Here is a 25,476-nt window from a genome sequence, read left to right on the forward strand (position 1 = left end):
GCCTCCCTCGTCTTGTGGCCGCGCCCATAGCAATGCAAAGCATGTACGCCCGACAGTCATATGCATAGCTGACAGTACTGCGCACATTCCTAACTAGTCCGAGCCCTTTCCCTCGTGCTTGGTCACGCCTCTTCACCCTAGAGGTGCCGCCTATCACCGCAAGTGACACGCCCATCGCACGCTCTATGCGCGTGCGCACTTTCTTCGGCGGTCGCCATGTTGGAGTTTCAGAGGCTCTTGTGACTGCTGTGATTTGGTTTCCTGGGGTGGGAAGGGGCAATTATCTGCACATCGCTATAGGACCGTCCCTGAAGGGCAGCCCCAGACGAGGCCTGGGCTCTGCCCAGCAGAGGTGTTGACGCCATGAGTACTGGGGCTGACCTGTCCCGGCGAAATCCGCAGGAGGACTTCGAGCTGATCCAGAGGATCGGCAGCGGTACCTACGGGGATGTGTACAAGGTGAGGGGCAACAGCAGTACCCTGTTGGGGAGTAAATAGAAGGAGGTGAAATGTTTTTTGAAAGGCTCATGAAAGCCACCTACTGCCCCCTTGAAATTAGCCATACGGACAGTCTGGGGGCCCCATTGTTGATAAACTCAATGGAAGGTTCCTGTGCTTGAAAATCCCATGACAACTATGGGTGACATTTGGGATGATATGACATCTTTGGTAACATCGAGGACGGCGATTTCCAAGAAAAGCGGAAATCATCTTGCTAGTGTCGGGTAAAGTGTTCTAGCTCTGCTAATCCTGCGGACGTCTCCATTTATCCAGTGTCCGATGTGACAGTATATATTCCGTTCATTTGGTACTTGTAATTCATGCGTTTCCCACTATCAATGCATGTATGCTGCGAGTAACATAATACAGAAGGTAACCCGACCAAGAGAGCTGCTTACGTCTCACATGGCCCAACTGGAGATCTGTGGGCATTGCAGCTTACAGCGAAGCCAACACGCCCCCACCATCTATCCCTTCCTGTCTAGGCCTGCCTGCTTTGCTCTGTTATGGTCTCTTGAGTGCCGGGGGGTACAGCTGGTGCCCTTCTAGTGCCGAGTGCGTTTTGCAATGTCTCGTATGCCCAATACCTTCAGTTAGACTTTTGTATTATCGAGCTACATCATACAGCAGACTTTGTAAACATCGGCAGATGTTATCCTTCACGTGAGCGAGACGCATCCGCCCCCCAAATTAACATGACCTATGTGAAAGTTAATTTGTTACCAGTTTGACGTTGTGAGCGAATGAGGGACTTCCGATTTGGTTTTGTGGTTGTTGAGGCGTCAGCGGGATCACTATACCGCCAGCATGCAATGCTAACGACAACTCTTAGCCTATTTGATTTATTTACACTCTACTTCTTTTTTTACTCAATAACGATTCGATGACACGAAAGGTAAAACATATTTTTAGCCATACTCTTTTGCTTCGGTCACAATTGTGGTTACAGAGTCTCCTTGGAAGTTAGCATATATACTTTGCCACGACTGCCGTCTTCTTGGCGTTAAGCACCGTGTTCTCTAGTAAACAGTTGGTTAGCCACACTTTATCAACATGCGAAATAACCCTGCAATGTCTTGACCTATTTATGTTTCTCCTTCGAGGAGCGCAACTCATTCCGCTCTTTGTTTTTAGGATCGTTTTTAATGTTCATTTTGTTTTTTTTTTTATAGCGCAGTACACATTTTGCGTTCATAAAATCTGTTTACGCGAAGGGTGACCTTTTCTTCCCAAGAAAACGTTGCAATTTATAGTTTCCATATTCGTAAACGCAAAATACATTTTGAGACTAGCCTTATTGGAGAAAAGGAGCGTGTGAGTTTACATGGAAATGGATCAGGATGGTAATAATGTTATGAAGGAGGTCCCGTTAAGCATAGAACATGGAGTCCTTATATGTATCAAGTGTAATATAAGACACTGTAGCATCCCCAGGTAGATGTTACTTTAGGTGTGTAATTGCTGCTTAACTTTATACGGGTTCAAAAGCAGCGCAGCAGCCCAGTTCTGGAGGCCACATTTCCATAATTGATAAAGGGACTGAAAGCAGCCGACTGTCAAAATGATTCACCTCTTAAGATGAAGGTCCATTGATGTAAATTGTAACATTTGAATGTCGGCAAACCTATGTGACAGTAAATGCTGCTGTACATGAGAACTGTAGCCGGATGTCACAAAAGTAGTGGAAGTGTGAACAACCTCAACCTTATTCTTCTTAGAAGTATGCTGTTTCTTAAAGAGCCTACAGTGTTTGAAAATGCTTTACAGTAAGTAGGCCCATGCCAGTACCCCTCTCTCTAGACTCGCACCTTTTATACTAAACTTGGATCTTACCAGTGGCGTCGCCAGGAATCAAATTTAGGGGGGGCACAGAGGGGGCCAAAGACAAATGTAGGGGGGCACAGACAAAAGTAGGGGGAGAACATGGTCACTGCTCGTCTTAGGTAGGGGAGTAGAAGGGGGGAACAGAGGGGGCCTTGGCCCCCCTAGCGACGCCACTGGATCTTACGGATACATATCTTATCAATGATGAGCTCATTAGGCCTTTGAGCAACCAGTCCTGGGCAGATAAAGTATGTGGTCTGCCACTCACAGAAATCTATCCGGAGCCCCCTGAAGAATTTCCCCACGACTGTATATATTAATCACTGTATGGGAATGAAATATGTTGGGTAACTAGGAATCATATTGATTATGCTCTATGAATTTGTGCATTTATCTAGCATTTTGAGGCTGTGCTTAAAGGTTTTAACGATTAACCTGCTGTTTTTTTGGTTGAGTGATTGATTGTTCTGTAAGTGTAGTTTTTTATGTTTGGATAGTAAGACTGTTTGCATGACACATGTGTGAACAAATAGAATGTTTTACCAGTGTCTGTCCTGTGCTTTCTTAATGTTTTTTTTCAAAAACGTATTTCTTAAAGAATATTTCCATAAAATGTTCTTTGTATATAAAAAAAGGTAAATCGAATTTAATTCCCCTCTATATCTGTTCTGTCCGTGATTCTTTGTAGTTGAGTGAACCTCAGCAGCTGGTCCTTGTGTCAAATTTCTCCCACTCCGAGGAGAAAGACCTTTCTTGTTTTACAACTATTGGATTAGAAGATTATAGTAACTAATGCTTAGAACGGATCAACATTGCTGGAAAATATTTAGTTCCTGCTTCTTGTCCAGGAGTGCTTGGCTAGCTTGCCGCAACAGCTACCATGAGCTACTTTTGACCCTCAGGCACACTAGTGCCATACAAACATAGCTATGTGACATTAACTTCATGTGTTTGGTAATATGTATGAAGAGAAATGTAAAGCATAATGGACAACTTGTTAAAGCATGCATCTGGTCACCAGATTTAGCAGGGTATGTATGCTTGTCGTAAAGATTCAAGCGAGCACTCGGTGAGAAGAGGAGTGATAGACAGCAATGTGTTGGTCCAGATGCCTCTTTAGTCCTGAGGTGGCACTCGCCATGCATATTCTGTAACAGGGCGGGTCTGTGAACTAACTCGTCCCAGATCAGCTTCTTAGGAAGACTAGGCCCGTCATTTGAGCCAGGCCCCACTACAGGTCATTGTTGTTGGTCTTAACAAGCCACTGCCATGGGCAGTCTGTGTAACTAAAACAAATGTGCAACTGGTGAGTAAGCAAAGCTGAACATGGTGGTAAGTTGGTGGTAAATTGTGGATTCTATCAGAAGGGGTGTTCAGCAGTGTCGCAACACCATTCCGTCGATAGGGCTCTAGCTCCCGCCCCCCTCCCCCCCCATACCTTCCTCAGCATTTTGGGCTATGTTGACTCGACCTGGCTGAACTACAGAGCTGTGGCCGGTCAGAACAGGACATAGATGTTAAATTGTGTCTACCTTCACAGTTACCAATGGCCCTGCAATTAATAATACAAAACATTTCACTGTTTGCACCTGCATTCATATGCATACATTCTTTTTAGGCGATTGACATTGGGATGGGGGGTTAGCACTTGAATGTCAGCAGAGTGATTAGAAGTGAATTGTGGACAGGAGACAGCTCATTCTCACAGTAGTCATTAAGTGTGACGTTTCAGATATGAAGGAGAGAGTTAACTGCTGTAACATTAAAGTTTCAGCAGAATAGTCTCATTAGAATTAGTAAAGAAATTAGATGCCTCCACACAAGTTTGCCCCTTCCCCGCATACACAATTTCCTTTTGTCCACACATAGACATAAACTTCCTATCTAACCTGCTAACGGAAGCGGCTAGTCGTACGCACGCTGCATGCTCGTCCCCGGTGTGACTTGCTGGCTGCTGCTGGCGGTTCACGTCCTGTGCTGCTCTTGGTGCCAGAGCACCAGGGGTTTTGGCACTTCCTTGGCGTGGAGGCCTACTGATGCATCACAGATGCATTGTGGATTTCCCGGCAACCTTTCCCCGCACTTAATCATCACACTGATTCCTTGCAGCATCCCAGTGGAGAACTCGTTTTTATCCTGAATGGGTCCATATACTGGCGATACATACCTGGGGCAATATGCTTTGTTCCGGCAAGCTGGAGTTCCAACGTCAAAGCTGCTCCCCTGGTGAGTTAGATAGTTACGTGGCTGGTGTGGCACGGTACAGGGCACTTGCTGGATCAGGCATGGGGCATGTCTGAAAGATATGTCTTAGACTCTTTCTAGTTTGTCTGCCCTGTATTTCCCGCCTCTTTATATCTTAAACGTCTTGCCTCTTTGACATTAAGTTGCAAAGGGCTGTGGCTGCCTTTTTGTCTTTGTGCAGGTTTTGCAATTTGCTGAAGGGGTGGCGAATTGCTCTATTGACCAGATCTAATTGACTGTAAAAGCTCCAACCTCCTGATGACACCCTTTGAACAGGGACCATTCAGGTATACTTCTATGGCTAGTATGGAATTGGCGAAGCACTTCTACTATACCCATGCCGCTAGTTAAAGTCCAAACGGATCTATATAGGGAAATGCCATTGAAGAATTAAACCGGCATCATCAACACCGTAGCCTCTTCGCTGGCTGTGGTAATGCAGTCCCCTACAAAAAAAGTATGGATGAAGCCTTATCAGAAGCCTTAGTGCGATCATCTTTGAACACGACTGGGGTTGATGTTGAATCGATCATTGTTGAGAGTTGTCCCCATATTAAGGAGCTTATTATTACCTTGTGCACAAATGTCTCTGCATTTTGCTCTGGGGTTGATTCATTGGTCACAAGGTTAACAAATCTGCCTTTTGAAAGAGCTGAAAAGTCCTGCCAAACTGACCAGAGCCCTGCTAAGGTTAATCAACATTCTCAGATGATTTTATTTGACCAGAACTGTGCCAGGACTGAAAAGTATTGCCAGACAAATCTAATGGAAATCCCTGCTTAAGGAACCTCAAACATACTGATCCCGTCTGCCTTGTCCTTAGTCCAGTGATGAGTGTTACTCCACCGATTTTGAAACCCGCCAGCCCGAAGATTGCTTCAAATTCCATCCTGGGTGTTAAACCACCAATGGATATTCGTATCAGGAAAACCTTAATGCCAAAGGTTATAGAGACAAACTTGGGGGATTTCTCCATGGACCTAAGAAATTGATAATTGCTAATGTAGATAAACCACGTGGTTCAGAGTCAAAAGAGGGCCCAGGAACCAAGTCCTAGCATGGCTACATCATGCAGTGGGGCAACATTGTATCAGAACACAGGACCTGATATATTTGCATATGGTGCAAATCAATAATTGGTGTACCAAAAGTAACACAGATTGTATTATTATAGGGTGTGGCCAAAAAAATCGACCTTTTTGTTTTTGAGTCTATGTAAGAACCTGGACAATCTGTCATCACATAACTTGAGAATTATCTTAAATTGACATACTTCGTGTACCTGGAGAACATGTTTTTCTGTTGGCTGAAATTATTATATATTTTTTTGCCTTTGTTTCTGGTCTGATGTTTTTGTTTTGTCTTTGTTCTTTTATTGCTAGCGTGTGAATGGATTTTTATGATACGCACTGAGGCATACAGGTGTGCTGCGCATTATAAGAAATAAACTAAACAGTCTCTGAAGTTAGCGCTTCTTCCAACATTTGAAGGGATAGCCTCCCCACTCCCCCCAGAAATTTTAGCCTAGGTGCACCCCTGGTGTTCAACAAGAGTTCTATTCAAACAGCACTCCTAAGTGGGAGGTTTTAAGAAGGGGGTGTCGAGTAGTAGGTTTGCTAAGCTAACACTCCCTTTATGACTTGGTGTTTGCTCTCAACATAACCATTAATGTAAGGCCACTTGGTGATACATCTGAACAAATGGATTTAGTCAGTCATTCTTAACTACATATAGTTGTGATGCTGCTATTGAGCTTTTTTTTTATATTGTGCTTGTTTAGGACTGACCTTTCTATACTCTGGCACGGTGGACAGATGTATAGAAGCCCAACCTATATTGTGACAGGGACTACTCTGGGAGCTGTAACCAACTCAGTTCAAGGTAGCAGTGACCAGTGTTCTAGGCTAAGTCTCAAGAGGTGGTGAGCTTGTAAAGGGTCAACGATGAGTAAACACAGTTAGTCACAAATTTTGCTTGGACAGTATGTATACAAATACAGTTATTTATGGCCAACAACACCACGACAAATTACTATTAACAGGAAGAAGTATCACACAACACTAATAATGTAATACATATATGCAGTCACTAGAGTAGGGCATAGTATAGATCAAACCCCTGTAAAGGAAAGTACAGATTAGAATATGCGCTACAGGTCCACAGAGAATTAACCGTATCTTCAAAAGTCCTTCCCTAAATTGTCTGGGGGCTTATGCCCAAAAGTTCAGACGCAGTTTGTAGCGCTGGAAAAAATGAAGATTGGGTCTCTCGGTTTCAGTGAACGATGGCCAGGGTTAGAGGACAAGGTATTCTAACTAACCAAAGTGTCCCTAACTTTCCGAAGGCTTGCACAAGCAAGCAATGGGAAAGCCAAAGTATTGGAAAAGCTTTAGATAAGTTAGCAAAACTTTTAAAGGGAGTTTAGGGGTATGTAAGGACCACTGTAAATCACCCCGTACTCGGATTCTTCACAGGATTTGACAGGTGAATGGAAGAAGGTCCGAGGTTGCTTTTCCCCGCTGTCTGCCTCAGTCCTTGATTCATAGGGGTTGCAGGTTCAAGCAGATTTCTGGTCGGTGTCTTTGGCTGGTGCAAGAAGGACTCTTGTGGCAGAATGCAGAAAAACACGATGCAGGACCCCTATCTGGACTGGAATAGACTAAGCTGAGTTGTTTCGGACGTCAGTCACCAAGCACGGCAACGCAAAGGGACTTGCTTGTCGCGGTCGGACATTCCCTCCTATCTCGGGTTGCCTTGACGCCAGTACTCCGAAATTCCACAGAGGTAAGTCTTGACCCCCCAAGTTCCAGGCCGTAAAGCGGAACAGTGACTTCGGCAGCACAGTAGCCCAAAAACAGAGTTGGTCCGGGGCCCTCTTTGCAGTGTCCCGAGCAGACGTCCGGAATGGATGTTCCCTCTGTTCCACGGGTCACAGCTCCCTCGCAGGACTGCTGACGATCGACAGCAAGACAGGGTTCTTCCAGGACAGCAGCAGAAGTTGGTCACCAGGCCTCCTTCAGACGGGTCTCCGGTCTCCTCAAGGTCTTGCAGCTGGACAGGAGTCTAGGCTCCTTCAGGTTACTCCAGGATCTCTCTAGAGTGGGTGCAGGGGTCCTTTTCTTATTCCAAAAGCCAGGTAAGAGCGGAAACTCCCACTAGCAGAACTAGACGCGCGCACACACGCATAACACTCGGACACACTGAAAGCAGTTGGTGGGTTGGGACCAGACAGTCCCAGCCCACATCCTGCCATCAAACACACATAGCCCTCCAGCAACCGGCCAAAAGCTTCTGCTTTCCCGGGCACTGCAAGTGCATATAAGGATTTTCCTGGCCTCACGTGCCAGGAACTAGGCTAAAACAATACCGCCAAAAGACGAGCAAAAAATACCTTGTGACATGGCCATGTTTGATCACTAGTCACAGTTAGTAGCCAAACGCGGTAAACGCAAAAAGGCTAAAACGAAAAGCACCAAAAAATTGTAAAAATCATTACTGCCACCAGCTTGTCCATTTAGCACACAAAAACGTGTACCATGTAAGATGCATTGTACGGTGATAAAAAGTTACCTCAAGTGATAGCGAGTTACTAAAAGTAGTAACTAAGTAACCAGGTTAAGGGAAACAATGTCCCCCAGTACTGACAGCCTGAAGGACATGTCAGTTTCCCCATAACCTAACCCTCTCTCGTCAAATCTACAAAGTATCTAAATCTTGTCATTACCATATGAGGCGGACGGAATGGATGAGGCGGACGGAATGGATGAATTAGAAAGGGTGGATGAAATGGATAGAATGAACGCTGTTTCTATATATCTGTATCCCCCTATACACCCCCCCCGCCTTTAAATGTCTGTCTGTTGCTATGTTTCCCACCATCCTACTCATGTGCCTGGTCTCGGGCACTCTAAAGATAACCACCATATCACATCACTACTGTTACTCTCTACTGTAAACCATTACACAAATGGAACACAGCTATACCCCTGAGTAATTCGGCCTAGCTGTCCACATAAAAATACAACCTCATCAACACCTCATCATCCTAATAAAACGCAGCTAGCTGAGCACATTCCGGCCTGTTGCTCACATAAGCGTCCTTCAGGCCTAACGCAGCCAAAACTCAGTCTGGTTGTCCACCCCCCAGACTGCACACATCCAACTGACTTCTCCAGCACCACACCTAAACGCTAGCACACAGCTACCACCTGGCAATTACACCAGCTGTACACTTATCTGTTGCACCCACACACCTTACAACACTTATCTCCACTGACCAGAACTACGGTTCCCAAGGGCGTTAAACCTAACAGCGCTTTGAGGTCATACCAATGATATATAAAGCGCTATATAAATGCCAAATAACATAACAGATGAGCAAAAGACAGTGTAGTGAAGCTTAAGGCTTCATTCACTGCATTGTAAAAAGTACAGGTCGGGATAAAAAATAAAAGCAAAAAGTTTGGGGGTCCTTTAAAATGGAAGGAAAGGTGTGCAGTAAAGAGAAATCTTTCCTAACAGCGCTTAATGCTTGAGACCAGCCTCTACGCGCGGGACCGGGATTCAAACCTGTGATGCTCTGCGTTGTCTATTTCCAAGACAGTTAAGTTAACGCTGAGCTTGCCTTCCCACCCTCATTGTTGGTGTAACCATTTTGCAGTTCTACTTTTAATCCTTGTTGCTGTTCTTCATGGCTTTGGCTGCTATGGGTCTGTACTGCACAAGACTTTCCTGCATGAGACCTTGAAGTCATTTGTAGGTTTTCATTTGTAGGTTTTCATGTGGATGCTAACTGTGACCGATTCCTCTGTCTTTTTTGAACGTGTGAGTGGTCAGTTAGGCGTAAGTGGCTTATTATATTTGCTGTTCTGGAAACTGTTGATAAAGTTTGAGGCACTTTGCAGAAATACAACCACCACTGAAGAAAACAGGGAGGGGAGGGTTTCTCTATTGATATAGTTAAATTAAACTGTGCCTCATGACTTGTACTGTTTGTTTGGTTACAGTATTGAAATCATCCACATTTAAAAATATTCGTAACATTGTAGCATGGTTTAAAATTACTTTTGTGCCTTTTGATCTGAAATGTTGTCCAAGAGGATACTCCTTATTGCCAGAGCAGCAAAATCCATGACCGCATGGGCACTCAGTCCTGTCGGGTGCCATTAGAATGTGGCCATCCATGTCCTCCAGAATTATTAGGCCTTGCATGTGTTGTCTAGGTAGTTGAGAAATTGGGAAAGCTAATTTGGGTGGAATAATGACCAAATCTGTGTACTCCAAAGGTTTTTGTTGCGTTTCACATGCAGTTGTTTACTGGTGGGTGGAGAGGCTTGTGGATCTGCTTAGATCACATGCTATGCATAGGCTGACATCTAGTGGTAGCCACAGAGTATTACATTATTTACAAACTCAAAAAGGGACATCAACGGGGCGTGCCAGTAATACTATCCCTAGTGTGATGTCTCCTTTACCCATGGTGCTTCACACGTCGAGGTCCCTCAGATAAGTTTTTTTTTTTTTTTTTTTTTTTTCTTTTTTCCACCATCACAGTTGGACGCAAGTTCCTTGTTCTGGCTAATGACATTACTTTACATTTAAAATTTGTATGACTTTCTATCCTTTCGATGGCTGTTCACCGCAGTATCTCCAGCAACGGCTTTCGAGAATAAGACCATTCGTCAACAACGACTCACCGGTCTTGACGAACTTTGTCTGCGGCCAATCTAGGCCCCAATGGGCCTCAGCCCTGCACAGTAGGGAGAGTGAGGGGGAGGTCACAATCTCATTTAGAGAATGCTTATTACCCATTTCTTCCTTTGACATCGCTGAGCTGCCACCTTTCCATATTATGGAAAACCCACCATTTAAATGTTGTCCTTACTGTAACAGGAAGTTTCCCTGGAAGCATTCACACAGGGTGTGTAATCTCTGACTTCCTAGGGACCATTCCGAAAAACAGTGCAAGTCCTGCAAACAGTTTCGGCCCTAGGCACTTAAGGACCGGAAAACTAAACGCTGGGCCAGTCATGCAGGCCGAGGCCGCCACGGATGTTGAGGGAACCTCCAGCGATGGCAGCGTCCTAAGTGACGCCAAGGGGCTATGGGGACCCGCCGGTTTCCCGCGTGCAAGCCACCGACTCCAACAAACATGCCGGTTTTGCAAGGCAGATGACACCCGGCGGCTTAAGCACCGACACTGCAAGCCACATTAAACCACCCCCCCAATGGCTGACAGTCGACCGCGTCATCAACCGATAAGCCACACGCAGTGTCGAAGGGAACGTCTGAAAAATCCCTGTCCTTAGGCCATCGCGTTCGCAACATGACGGGCCCCTAAAAGAGACGCCAAAGTCTTTCCGACACAGCAAGCAAATCAGACAAGTCCCCAGGGACCAGGGACCGTGCGTCGAAAGACCCATTGGAGGCCCTTGCTAATAATAAAAAAAATGACAGAACTCAACTCATTAAAAAATATGTCTCGAATACTCTCCTCAAATCCAAAACATCGAAAACCTCCAAATCTTCTTTGCACCTATCCTAAAAATCACTGGATCACTGGTTACAAAGGATAAAGAACCCCCCCCCCCCCCCCCCTAGTGACACCCTCTCGAGGGCAATGCACCACAAACGGCCCACTTCACCAGAACCTGTTCCCACAGAATTACCAAGCTCCACTCAATGGACCCCGGAACAGTTTTATCGAGTAGTGAGGAAAATGTCTCTTTGTTAACTTTTTTGATAAACACCCCGATCAACTTAACCTCCAAAGGCCCCCTCAAGGCAAAGCAGCTAATAAGCAGCCAGACTCCAGAAGACCCCCAACTAGTCGTGACACAGCCTAGTACCGCTACCTATCAAAACATATCTGATGACCTATACTATTTTGACACTACAGGTTTGCAGGAACCTGGTGCAATAGCCGACCAAAGAGATATAGAGGAAACAGACTAATATTATGATGTATAAATCATTCAAATTTCAGACCATATTGATCAACCTGTGGCTGATTCCCCTGTAGATAAACAGCTGTAGTATAATCTTCTTTTAAAAGCTGCAGAACACTTTAAAATTGATAACCAGGACCTTCAAGTTGACAAAGATGTTGTAGAGGACATCCTCTGAGATAACAGATCTGCCTTCTTTGCTTACCCCCCAACCTGACAAGGGCAGTCAACCGTTGCATTGAGAAGAGGTTTAGACCAGCCCCGTCAGACCCATTGTACATCAGGGGGCAGCTAAAGCCAGACTCTCTCCTGGCGACCACCACAAGGAAAAAAGCAGACACACCTTTAGCCTCTGCCAAAGACCCTCCTGACAAGGAGAGCAACAAGATGTACATACTGGACAGGAAAGTAGCTTCCTTGGCTGCCTATCAAGTAAGGCTAGCCAACAACACTATGCTCCTGGCAAGTTATAATTGCCACAAGTGGGACAAGATCTTACAACAAATAGACTCTGCCCCGGAGCCCCTAAAGGCACAGCTTTTAAAAACAGTAGCTGAAGGTAAACGGGTGGCAAGCTGCATCCTGAAAAATAATCTGGATGTAGCAGATGATGCATGGCGGATAGAAGCTGAGGGTACCCTCATTTAATGCCATGCTTGGCTACGTCAATCAGGTTTCAAACTGGAAACACAAGCCACCCTTTTAAATATGCCAATTGAGCCTAACCCCCCCCCTTTTTTTTTTAAAGCGGCCAAGGACGCACTAAGAAGAGCTAAGGAGGAATATGACGCCCTCAAATCCCTGGGACAGCTCACAAGCAAACCATTTGTGCAGACGTGGGTGTTTAATACACGCCGTTTTACAGGACAAAACTCCCAGGTGTCCTCCAACTAAAACCTGGGTGGGCAGACATCTTGGGGTTCCTCGCAAAGGCAATTCCCCCCCCCCCCCAACAACATTTTCAGAGGGGCCACAGAAGGTTGAGAAGTAGTCAGATACTTCTCCAGAGGCTCCACCCTACCAAAGCAATGACCACCCGCTCCATGTCCCCTCCCATGCCTCTCTAGTAGGAGGTTGCATTTCTCATTTTACCCACACGTGGGAGGGGGATCATGTCAGACAAGTGGGTACTTCCACCTTAGCGGGAGGCTATTGCATAGAAATCATGCAGACATCACCCGCCAAGACAAAGACAAACGACGTAGGAGGAACAGCGCATTCTGTTGAAAGAGGTCAAAGCACTGCTACTAAAGGACGCCATAGAAATCGTCCAGGCAATCGGGTAAACAAAGTTATTTATTCATTGTACTTCCTTGTGGCAAAGAGACCTTGCAAGGCACCCTGTCCTAGACCTGCGACCACGTATGTCAAGCCTCAGAAATGTCACATGACTACACTACAAGAAGTAATCCCACTGTTAAAACAGGGGGACTACATGGCAACTTTTAACATGAAAGATGCATACTTTCATATTTCAATGTTCCCAGTGCACACAAAATTCCTGCGCTTCAAATAGTGAATCAACACTACCTAGCCATGGTGCTACCATTCGGCATAGCCTCCGCTCCAAGGGTATTCACCAAGGTATTAGCAGTAAAGGCAGCGCACTTACGCAGTGAATCAATCCCAGTGTACCCTTATTTGGACGACTGGCTGATAACCGGGGAATCCCCTCAAATTTGCAAGCAAAACACCCAAGGGACAATCAATCTTCTGTTCGAATTGGGATTCTCAATCAATGAGAACAAATCAAGTCTCATTCCAAGCAAAACCAAACAGTTCCCAGGAGCTATCATAAAAACATAAGAGAGGGGCTAGTATTCCCCTCAAACCAAAGAGTACAATACGTACTTCTGCAAATACCTCAATATCTGGCCGGTCGCCAAATAACCGTACGCAGAACAATGCACTTGCTTTGGATGATGCTTCATGCATTTACCTAGTTCCTCACGCATGGTTGAGAATACGCCCAATGCAAGAGTGGTTAGCGAAACAGTGGTCTCAGGAAAGTGGTCAGTGGGACGATCTACTGGTTGTTTCGCCAACCCTAGTTCAAGAGCTACGTTGGTGGACAAAGGAAATCTGTTAAAGGGAAAACCCTTTCACAATTCTCCAGTGCAAGCGATAGTTAACAGACGCCTCACTCTCCGGATGGGGAGCTCGTTTTACCTTCACCACTCAACACACAGTGCATAGCCTGTGGACACAGATCACAGCCCATCATCACATTAACCTTTTTAGAGCTACTAGCCATACTCCAAGCCTTTCAGATGCATCTTAACAGGTCAAACAGTTCAAGCCCTCACAGACAGCACCACTGCCATGTTTTACATAAATAAGCAGGGAGGCACACACTGTCCAAGTCTGTAATGTGTAGTCCAGGAAATTTGGTGGGCACTCAGTGGAACATGTTCTTAGTATCCCAACATGTTCCAGGGAAACTCCATTCTCTGGCAGACTCTCTAAGCAGAGATCCCCCTACCCGAAGAACACGAGTGGCAACTCAACAGAGGAATTCTAGACTATCTTTTCCCTCTGGGGCTGTCTTCCTTTACACTTGTTCGCCACAAACCAAAACGCACAATGCCCCGACTTTGCATCCATGTTTCCCCAACCCAGATCCAATGGCCCTATGGCCACGCTTACGCTTTTCCACTGACACCGTTCCACAGCAGAATAGTGCACAAAAGGCACGAGGAACAAGCAACTCTAATCCTGTTAGCTCCAATGTGGGCAAGACAACCTTGGTTTCTGCATCTGCTCAAACTGGCGATGTGCAACCCAATCAAGCTCCTGTGCCCAGTCACCCTGCTCACCCAACACGGGAGGACAACGTTATACCCACATCCTCGGTCTATGAACTGACAGCTTGGCTCCCAAAGTCATAGAGTTTGGTCATTTAAAACTACCTCAAAGGTATATGGAACTCCTCAAGGAGGCACGTACTTCAACAAATGGAAAGCATTTGTAATCTGGTGCAAGTGAAAAAATGTAAACCTTATTGAATGAACTCCTCACACATTCTTCACTGTATGCTCCACTTACTAGAGTAGTATTCAACCCCATAAAAATTCCCCTAGCGGCTCTATCTGCGTAAACCACTTCTCAAAACAAGGTGTGCTGGTAGAAGGTCCCTGTTCTTAAGGCTTTAAAGGGGGCGGGGGGGAGTAGAGAGACTTTACCCCCCCATTTCAAACCCCCCTCTGGGGTAGGAACTGAATGGTGGTACTTGCAAAGTTCATAGGTCCTCCCTTCAAGCCTATGCACAAATCTAGCCTTAAACACCTTACTTACAGGGTTGGTGAGCTACAAGGTTTGTCAGTGCAGAACCCTTTCTTTGTTATCCACAAACACAAGTTGGTGCTAAGAACACAACCATGTGAAACAGAGGTCACAAGCCAAATGGCTCTTTAACTTGTATTTGTCACAAAAGAGACAACACAGAGTGATTGTGGTATGCCAAATGGAAGGTAACCCAGCTTTATTGCAATATAGACTGGGGGAAAACACAAGATTAAAAGCTAAGCTTTCACTCAAGAATTTCTCCACATATAAATGGGAAATAGGTTTTATAGGCAATGTGATGTCACAGTTGTGACAACCCATCGCTCCTTGTCATTGGCTCCCTCTACTAAGCTACATATATAATTCGATATGTCCACAGCTTGTGATTTGACAATCCTTATCTAACATCCCACCCATAAACCATCCCATAAAAAATGTGCTGCTCATCATACTTGAATATTATTGGTATGCCCTAAATTGCTTCTGCGGTGAAAAAAACGACATGTGCTCATCGGTTAACAGGCGGTCACACTCTCCATGAACTGGCTGCATGATGACTTGTTTTATGTAGATGGGAGGAGAGCAAGGACAAGCATATTGCCTTGTTCTTAATTCAATAAAATAGCCCATGTTATCTTCTCTGACATGACGTCGCCAAGTCTCAAGGACCTGTTCTCGCAACCGTGATCGTGCCATCCTTTTCTTGACACCTTTATAACTAACTATTTTGTGAGTCATGCTACTTCCTCCCTGTTAAGATGTCATTGCGGCAATTGGTTTTCTTTTTAGTCGCATCGCGTTCCTCTGTCACACCTAGCCGATCCCAGAGGCATTAATCTGCCAACTACTTATGAACTTCCTGGGATGTTCAGTATGTACCAAGACTTGAAACGGTCTGCCGTGTTATTATAACTTAATTTACCTTGACAGCTGGATGCACACAATGGTATCTTGTTCTGCCATGTAACCCTGCCCTACGAAGCTTTGGGTTTTTGATATTCCTTTGCGGCAGCTACCATCTAGCTGGCCACAAAAATTTTCTGAATTAAAAGTATTTGTTCAAGCGTGCTTAACTGGGCGTTTTCTTAAAGCTGCAGAGCTCAATTATTTGCTGTGCTGGTGCAATTTAAAATGACAGCTGCTTGTCACGTTATTTTCCTCTGTAGGACACATTTGAACTGCATTTACTTTGCTATCTACTGAGTCCTGATGAATGTCGGGCACATGATATATCTACCTATGGCTAGCTGCAACCTGAACCTACATATAGCCATTCTGCCCTACTTGTGTAGTGAGCCCCTATCTTGGGTACACCCCTCCCTGTCACCTGGTCTATGCTATTTAAAAAACGCACTAATTGTGCACGCTAATGCCTTATCTGTCCCCTTCTTGTGTAATAAAACTAAATATTCTTTGTGCCAGCTGCATTCCCAGGAGAATTTAAAGAGCAGTTTCAAATGTGTCCTTTTTGATTTTATAATTCCGTGACTTCTGACGAAGGTGGGGGGCACATGCTTTCTAGTCAACAATTTCCCCACTACACTAGGTTTTCACCTAAGTTCATATTCAAGTTCCATGTTAACCAATCCATTTAACTACCCACTTTCTTTCAAAATCCTTCAAACTCAGCTGAGAAAAACCTCCATACACTGGATGTAAGGAGCGTGGTTCTTTACTATGTAAACAAAACAGCTACATGGAGTTCCATACATACTTTTACTCGCTATTACTGCATTGACGCAGATTCACAGGTGTGACAAGCGATGCTAATACATTTATTTGCTACTTTACTTTCTCACAACCCACTACATTCTCCAGACACTGCTCGCTAATCTATGCATAGCATGTGATTTAAGCAGATCCACAAGCCTCACAAGGGATATATTACTCTCCGTAATTGTATTTCTGAGGGACCTCAACGCGTAAAGGACCATTACAGGAGACTTCTCACTAGGGATAGTATTACTGGCACACCCTGTCAACGTCTCTTCGAGTTTCAAAAACAAAAAATGCAATAATCTGTGGCTACCACTAGATGTCGGCCTATGCATAGCATTTGAATCTAGGGAGATACAAGCATCAGAAATACGATTGCGGTGAGTAATGTATCATTATATACACACACAACACCAAGATAGTTATGGTGGGTTTAAAAAGGTTTAAAAAAAAAAAAACTTTCACCTGAAATATGAAAGTAGGAAAGTTAATTTGAGCCATGTCACACACTCCACAACACCACGTAGCAGCTATCACTCGAAGTTCCCCTCCAGTTCCGAGCCACAATCGCAAGGCATTGTGGGTATGCAAATTACCCGAATGCAAACCTTTTTCTCCAGGAAATTGTCTGTCTATGAGGACAGTGCAAATGAACTTTCCTACTTTCAGTATATATAATATACTGTGTCCTTTATGCAGCCATGTACTGGTAACTTGTCCACACATCAAACTTTATGCAGCCATGTACTGGAAACTTGTCCACACATCGAACTAGCTCTCTTTTTGAGGAGAGCTGAATAGAAATAAATGATTAGGCCCATTTATTTTTAGTCATCTTTTCTCCTCACAGGGATCTTATTCATGCTTTGCCAGTGGGGTTCAAATGAAGTACTGCGTGGCCGTTATTATTTTAATTAAGGGATTTTTTTTTATTTTTTATTGTAACTGAAGACGCAGAGGCTAGTTATAAATAAGGTGGATAGCCGTGGTGCAAATGTGAAGTTGCAACCTAGTAGTCGGGCGGGCATGTCACTCGCAGGCCCGCTTCTACCCCAGCATGAATGCCAGTTCTCCACATTGACATGGCATAGCACAATTGCAAGTGCACATTTTGTGCCCAGATGTATGCTTTTTCATGTTTATACTATTTATTAAACAATTGAAGAGACATTGAGCATATCGTTTATATGACCATGCATGGACTATGATTTGTATGCGTTGTCTAGTGCAAGTTTTTTTTTTTTTTTTTTTTTAAATACTGAGTTGACTGCAAGCTAGGTGGAAAGGCACTTTTCAAGTTTTGGCGCACAGAATACAGTGAGAAAAATCCTACGTTTCCTTGAGTACCTCATTCTTATCATCTTGGAGTGTGGAGTTGATTGCCGTGGAGACGGTAGCCTGAAAGGAAGCCTGTACCAAGATAAATGAGTAGGGAATGGATAGAGCTTGGGACAACCTTGTTTTGGGGGTAGGATCAAAGCATACAAGGAACTTCTGGCAGTTGCATGCCAGCAAAAAAGCAGGATGTTCACATAGCACCACCAATGCGACAAATGTTCTCTGAAATAACCCAGGCATGGTAATGGTTCTCACTTCCTGTTTGCTGCTGTTTTACTTCATTTATACCTTCATGTTTTTTTTAGCATCTTTTTATTTATTGTGCTTTCTTTTGTGTTAACCCGTTACTAGATTTTTTTTGTTTTAAACTATTAAGTTTAAGCAGAGAAAAATCTAACATTTAATTTGAATTGCTTGACGAAAAGGTATTTATTTAACATTAGATGCAGGGACAGCAAGTGAGTTAAGTGCGACTACTCCGAGGAGTTTTCTCAAATCAAATTTTTGTTGGGAAAACACGGATTTGGACTTTAAATGGCATTATATCTGAGCATGTTCCAATCAGTCTTTCTTGTTAATGGCTGAAGAATTGCAGATTGTGATTTGCCAGATAGATCTTTGTGTAACTGGGTGCCACAGGTTCGTACCTAGCATGGCTGATGCAGCCGAGGTTTATAAATGGTATACCAACCACGTGATGTTTGATCTGTAATCTTCAAACAGTCTCTCCACCAACAACTTTGATCAAAAGAAATATTAGTTAACACAATAGTCTAATAAAGAAACGGTTTGAGACAGTTTGTATATCCTGCATCAGAGACATTTGTGGTGCAAGGATTTAACAGAAATCGTTCCAAAGAGGTCTCGAGATAAACCCCCAAATGTGATTGGAATAAAGTATGCAAATATAGGGTGCATTATATCAACATTTACATGTGTGAACCCGGGAATACTTTATGAACTATTTTTCTTCCATTAATTATCGTGGTGGCAAGTTTAATCAGTTCCATGTAGTAATGTTGCCACAGAAATCTCGACATGCAAAAATATCGCCGAAAATTTGCCGTTTTTTGTGGCGACATTATTGCATGGAACATGCGGGGGACACCCCTACAAATCTTTTTTTTTTCTTTTTGCCCTGTCCCCCATATATATGGTCCCCCAAATAATATCGCCACAACATTTTCCCGGCGATATTATTTACGGCGACCATATATATGGCAATATTATTACCTGATACCGTTTAATCAAGACTGTATTGTTGTAATTGCCATATACGTTGCTTATACTGATGCACTTCTCTAAATCAGTGATTGGCATTCAGAAGGTCATTTATTCATTCATGATTATTTAAGGCAATGATTATTATGCATGTTATTGTGAAAATTAGCTTTTGGGTCTCTTTAAAATAAAAAGTGAGAAATGTTTATTAAGAGATTATCTAGAAGTAGTTTTAAATATGTGTCTGCTCTGAAATTTGATCAAAATGGAAAGCCAGAATAATCTATGGGATTAACGTTTAATGAGCACAATTTGTGACCTGAAGTCAAATATCTACATCTGGATCACATTCAAGAAACGTTTTATCAAGGCCCAGAAATACAGAAATCAAAATGGTACCGGAAGAATAAACAAGAGGTCATACTTGTCCGTCAGATAAGAACCCAAGAATGGATCCTTATCTACAGCCAACTCCAACAATGGAGGTGTGAGTATGTTAGGAAAATACGTTTGAACTTCATTGTTTTATTGGAGGGAAAATGGGAGAGAAGATTTGGCAGTGGCAATTGAGTCTCACGATGCAATTGTCACTTGCTCCCTCTTAGTTTTGATTGTTCGGTGGCCGTTTCTTTCCACTCAAATTGGATCCTGGCTAACATTATGGCAGACATAATGTAACATGTTTGCTGGCGATGTAGATCTTGTGATTTGTCTCAGCGGCAACCCTCCTACGCGAACAGTAAACTGCCAATTCGTCTTAATTTCCCTGGCACATGACCACATGGAAAGAGAGTACAGTCTGCAAGCCATTCTACATAGAAACCTAACCTCTTCATGCGGGATCTTTCTCCTGCTGCTCGCATGACATCAGGATGATATCGGCTTCAGAAAGCAGGTCCTTGAACAGTGTCCGCCAACATGAATGGAGTACAGTGCTCCTGTTCGTTGCACCTCGCTTTCCTGTAGGCAGCTTGATTCCTGATGCTGTTAACAGAGGGGCTGTGGGAGATTAGAGGTGAAGGGGAGCATAGCAACTCCATGCTTCTCCCCTACAGTTGATGTAGACGAGCCAGAAAGGCGTACTAGCTGACATTTGATGTTGCTACCTAGAATGTTATAGCCGTACTGTGCCATCCATTTGTGAAGACCTGGGTATATGATTGAAACACCCAGACATATGATGTGGTGCATTTAACACAAAATATTGTAACTAACTGTTGCCGTTGCCATGTTTATTTTATTTTTTTACTGCTGCATTTTCATGCATTTCTTCAAACATTATTAGCAGAAGTGCAAAAGTCACATTGAAATGTTAGATTGCGAACTAGGAATGTATAAACAAGTAATAATGTGTGTTCTTATGCCAGCACTTCATGTGGATTCCTCCGGTCTCCAAGTACTGCATTTACTCATGTTGTTATCACACAACATCATAATACTTAATTTATTGGCCGTGGTAGGATGAAGGAAAGAGTCTGCTCTGTCGTAGTCCTCGAAATTTCTAACCGTGGGTTTGGACCATATTAGAAGCAATCATTTAACTTTCGAGCTGTCCACGGAATAGACATTTATAATTGAGTCCATCTAAAATCACTGTTCTTTGACTAGGCAGACGGGTCAAAGACAGGTGTGCTGAACAAAGATCAAATAATTTGGCAAGTGTAGAACTAACTTTGTGATCACAACTAGATCTGCTTTTATGTAGCGCCCATGCTGCCAAGATACCACTTTAGAGGGTCTCTACAACGAATGTGGATGATGGAAGTGAGACAGGGAGTACTGAGGAGGGGTGGAGGCAATCGTTTTCGCGAATGTCTAAAAATAATTCACCATTTTGGGACCATACCCACAGCAGAACAAGTTGGTTTTCTGCACTCATTTGAACTTGAAATTCGTGGTAAGCAAGAGTCTGGAGCTTTTGATATACAGGGTTCAGTGCCTTTTTGTTTTTCTGGAATACTAGGTGTACATGATGTAAAAGTTGGGTTTTAGTAGACTATTGGTGTGCGGGTTCTATGTTGCACCTCCTTCACATTGCTCTGTAAATTACATACTTGCGTGGAATAAACTTGCCTGTATTTATAAGCCAGCCTCTAACTCGTCTCTACATCCATGCTGGGCCAATAGAATGCCCTTTAAGCACGGTTTAAGCCAATATTGCCTCCTAATTGTCCATGTTATCTATACCAGCGATTATGACTCAACATTTGTGCTTTAAATGTCATGATGGAGACAAAGTACAGAAATGCCTATTATGTACTAATATGGTACTTTTGTGTATTAAACTATGATGATAGAAATTGGATGTAATGGGTTGCTAAAATTGGATGGGCAGGTCTCTGGATGTTTTGAAATACAATTCCAATGAACCCTCACAAATTGTCCATGCTTGTTAGGGCTGATAGCCCAGGGGTGCAAAATGTCATGTTGCTTCTGCGATGAACCCTTTCGAGTCCTTACAGAAACCCAGAGGAAGGCAGCCGCTACCTGATCCTAACCCTGGTGGTGGTATTAGCCGGGTGAATCACCTGGGAGGACAAGGCCACCAAGGGAATAGGGCGACTCTGTTAGAGTCTCTGTATTTATCGTCTTCGGAGGGTGAGGTTTCCCCTAATACCAGAATACCTAATGGCTTGTTGTCATTGTAAGGCTTCTCTTGCCAAAATCACCCAGTGTCAGTGACGAAAACCCTTGTGGTCATCATGGGAATGATATATGTAAGGATCAGAAGTAATAGTTGTGATTCCCCCTTAGGTGTGAGCTATAAAACCAACAACCAACCATTAATTACTTTTAAAACCCTCTCCTAAAGGTATATTCTAGAAGGGCTTTAAACAGGGTGAATTATATAAAATTAAAACAACTTGGAACATTAGGGACTTGAAGTCCCATAATGCCCTAGGTACTGAGACGAGGAAGAGTGGCTTGGAGGTGCAGAACTGTAGTGTTCAGTCTAGTGGTTCTAATGACCCACACCTGTGCGGGACTTATATTTAAGCCCCCTTCAGTTGCATGCTATTGGAAGACGGCAGCAAAAGCAGAATAAAGACGATGCCGGAGCCGCCGTTGTGTTTCCAGCAGGTTGCGGTGCCAAGCGAGTCATTGGAGTTAGGAATTGGAAGTGCAGAGATCATGCAGCGAGAAGCAGTGCTGATACTGGCTGTCCTGTGGGAGGGAGAGCTCTCCTAATTCTGTGCCTTGCTCCGGTGGCTGGCGTGCACCAGCGTATGCGAGCAGTGAAGAAGGCTCCATCTGTGAAAAAAGGCGCACACACCAGGAGTGTGACCAGAGCTGTCGGACGCCCAAGTCCAGACGAGAGAAGTTTAAACAGCAGCAGGTCGAACAAAAGCATAGGGGAAGACCAGTGAGTGACCGCGGGGCGCTCCGCTATAGATGGCTGACTGACTGCAAATGAGCCTTTTGAATACTGAACTAATGGCGTAAACCATTTGTGGGGTAACACTATATTGAGAGAGACCGAGTGAAGAAAGATTGTAACCACCCTTGCCAAAGTAAAGAAGGGGCAATATTTGAACAAGATAACAACCCGCATTACCTAAGCCAAAGAAGGGCAATTCTAAATAAAAAGGGGTAACAGCTTTCCTAAAGAGAAACTTAACAAGAGACCTTACCAGAAGTTAATTGGTGTGATAGAAGGCACGCAAAGGTGGCAGGAGACACGCCCTCCTTTGCAGCAATCAAGGTGGAGAGGAATATAGCCTGCATTGCATTTGGCAAACAAATTAGTGGAACAGTGTCAATATGTATTGTACAGTTATGGAAGAAGTTGTGAACCTCTGTGTTGTTGAGTTAAAGACTTTTCTAGTCTTTTAAAGCAAGGCTCACCAGAGTACTTGTAGTAGTGGTAGGCGTTTTATCCTGCCAGGTAAGGGACTATTGGTGGTTAGTGGATCAGGAAGAAGACCGTGAAGTACTACATTGTGGTGGAAAGTGGCAAGTCAACTAATGTGTTACAATGAACTGTGGTAAATCCATCCTGACGAAACATAATTTTGTATGAAGAAGAAATGTGAAGACAAAGTCTTTCTGGTTTATTAAACAAGAGTGTGTGAAAACATTGGACAATTTTCAAAGAGTGATACATCTTTTAGCAATAAGACAATCCAAGTGCCATCGAGTGAAAACTTTGTGTTGCATTTGAAGCAGAACTTGGCTATTGAAAAGCACTTTCTTGGTTTGGAAAATCCTGCATTAATCCCGGGGAAGGGATCTGACCCTTGTTACAAGGATAGATGGTCACAAAGTTTGTTAGAATATAACTGTTATTTTGTTTTGTTTGAACGGCCATATGATACCTGTATGATTTTGTTGTATGTTTAAGTGTGAGGGACAGGTACCTTTTTGATATTGGAGTGGTTTCCTTTAGTCTTAGTTTGACAGGTTGGGTCAGGGAAAGCGAGGTGTTTAGCACACCCTTATTGTTTAATAAAATGGCTACTTGTGAAAAAAACTCTTATCTACATGTCTGCTTCACATTTCTGAACCGTCAGACAACCTACTAGCCTGTACTCACTGTAGGATGTTTTAATCGGTCGACATCTAATTCAGTGGAGCTTTCCACCTATCCTAAACCAGGCAGGCACCATTTTCCTTTATTTACTCAAGTTCTTTTTATGCATGTGGGACTACCAATTTTATAACATTGATTCCTTACAGCTTCCATCCCCTTTAGATCCAAGAAACACACAGGGTTGCACAAAGTATATTTATTAACCAAATGGAAAGAAATAATTGAATTAAGAAAAACAGGTTATAACTGCAGGAGATTCTAATGCTAAAGATGAAATATAGCACGCTAGTCACCTCAGTTTGCAATGCTGCAGCGATAGAGATAGAGACTTGGAGACCTTTGTAACGCACCCATCGCAATAGGTGTCTATACACTTAATTCCCCATGAGAACATGCACCACGGAAAGAATGAATGAGATCAAGATGAATGTTTTATTTGTTAAAAAGCAAACTAACTCAAGTATCCCTGCCTATTGATTCTCGCCACTTCCCCTTCGTTCAAAATAGATACTCCCCGACCCCCTTACACAATAGACAGGACAGAATTTCAACCGCATTTTAAACTCAATTACAACAAACTGCTGGACTTTCAGGTATGTAAATTGCTTTTAATAAGGAAAAGGTATGTTCAAGGTGTATGTAAGCTAGATTTCCTTCAGTGATGTTTCTATTTAATTATCGTGTAAAAGCATACCTTTCTCACTTTCAATGGAAAAAAGCAGAACATGGGTAGTGAATAATGACCCTCTCCCTTTGGTCTGGAACCCTTAGCATTTCCAACAGTAGCTCAATGGCGTATCCATTTCCAACAGTAGCTCAATGGCGTATCCATGAAGTGACTTTAATTATTTTATTGGTCCAGGTATGCGCACAGTGAGATGTCCTATGCTCTTTTGTGCTTGTAAATTGCACAGAAAAGGAGTCCAAGGATCTTCCTTTATACAGACCATAGCTACTATTTAATTGATTTATAATTCCAGAAGCGCACAAACTAATGAAATACTTATTTCCCACTATGTACAGTCAGTTTCTATACCTCACCCCTCAGTACTTACAAATAACAGGGCCAGGATTAAATCTAATTCCCTTTATAGTATCAGTCCCCTCAGGACTGATATATTCCAATTATTTTCCCATCTCAAAGTGGCATGCTCGTCCCTGCAGACGCTATGACATAGACACACTAGCATGCAGCATTTCTTTGCAACAAAATTAAAATGTGCATACTGACAAGGACTTTGGTTAAATTTCTACCACCTAATGGCACAGTTTGAGCTGAACATGGCAAAAGACAAATTAACTTGCTACGAGTTTCTGTTCAGGAATTATGGGCGTAATACCACTGTAAAAAAATGCATTTTTCCAATACAACTTCTTCAATTGCATCTGCAGTTGGGTCTGTCACCAACGTAGCATCAGGAGTCATCAGTTCTTTAGCAGTTAGTTCAGGGCTAATATTTACGGGCCAAAGGCCTGGCGGTGATGAGATCTTAGAAGTTCAAAGTCATCAGGGCTTTATGACTTTTGTTGCTTCTCCCATTTAGACAGTTGTAGATTTTTCAGGTCAACCTTTTGTTTTTCTGATACTCTTTTTCTGCCTTCATGGGACCTGAGATGGCAAACTCAAATTGGGTACCGCATATATCTGCTGAATCCCCGTTTTAATTATCTTAAGCCCATCATGCACATGTGCAACCCATAAAAATGCTGGTTTAGGGTTTATGTCGGATACAGCCCCCTTTAAGTTGCAGGCCAGTTTTATGGCTTAGTTTACACCAGTTCATCTCTGTGAGAAAGCATGGGATCTGCTTTCACGTCTCCTTTTGGGAAGGTGCCATGGGCAGAGTACAGATGGCAAAGCTCAAACCT

General features: G+C 43.5%; 1 protein-coding gene across 4 annotated transcripts in view; it reads left to right on the plus strand.

Moving 5' to 3' along the window:
- The first annotated feature begins 204 nt into the window (after positions 1 to 204).
- Positions 205 to 25,476, plus strand: part of MAP4K3 (mitogen-activated protein kinase kinase kinase kinase 3) — a 2,398,077-nt gene continuing 2,372,805 nt past the window's right edge. For all 4 annotated transcript variants that reach the window (XM_069606874.1, XM_069606875.1, XM_069606876.1 and 1 more), the window contains exon 1: positions 205 to 459. In XM_069606874.1, the coding sequence (XP_069462975.1) occupies positions 364 to 459 (96 nt within the window). In that variant the 5' untranslated portion in view covers positions 205 to 363. The remainder of the gene's footprint in view (positions 460 to 25,476) is intronic.

Source organism: Ambystoma mexicanum, chromosome 4p (assembly GCF_040938575.1).
Source record: "Ambystoma mexicanum isolate Mex_15411 chromosome 4p, UKY_AmexF1_1, whole genome shotgun sequence".
Classification (NCBI taxonomy): Eukaryota; Metazoa; Chordata; class Amphibia; order Caudata; family Ambystomatidae; genus Ambystoma; species Ambystoma mexicanum.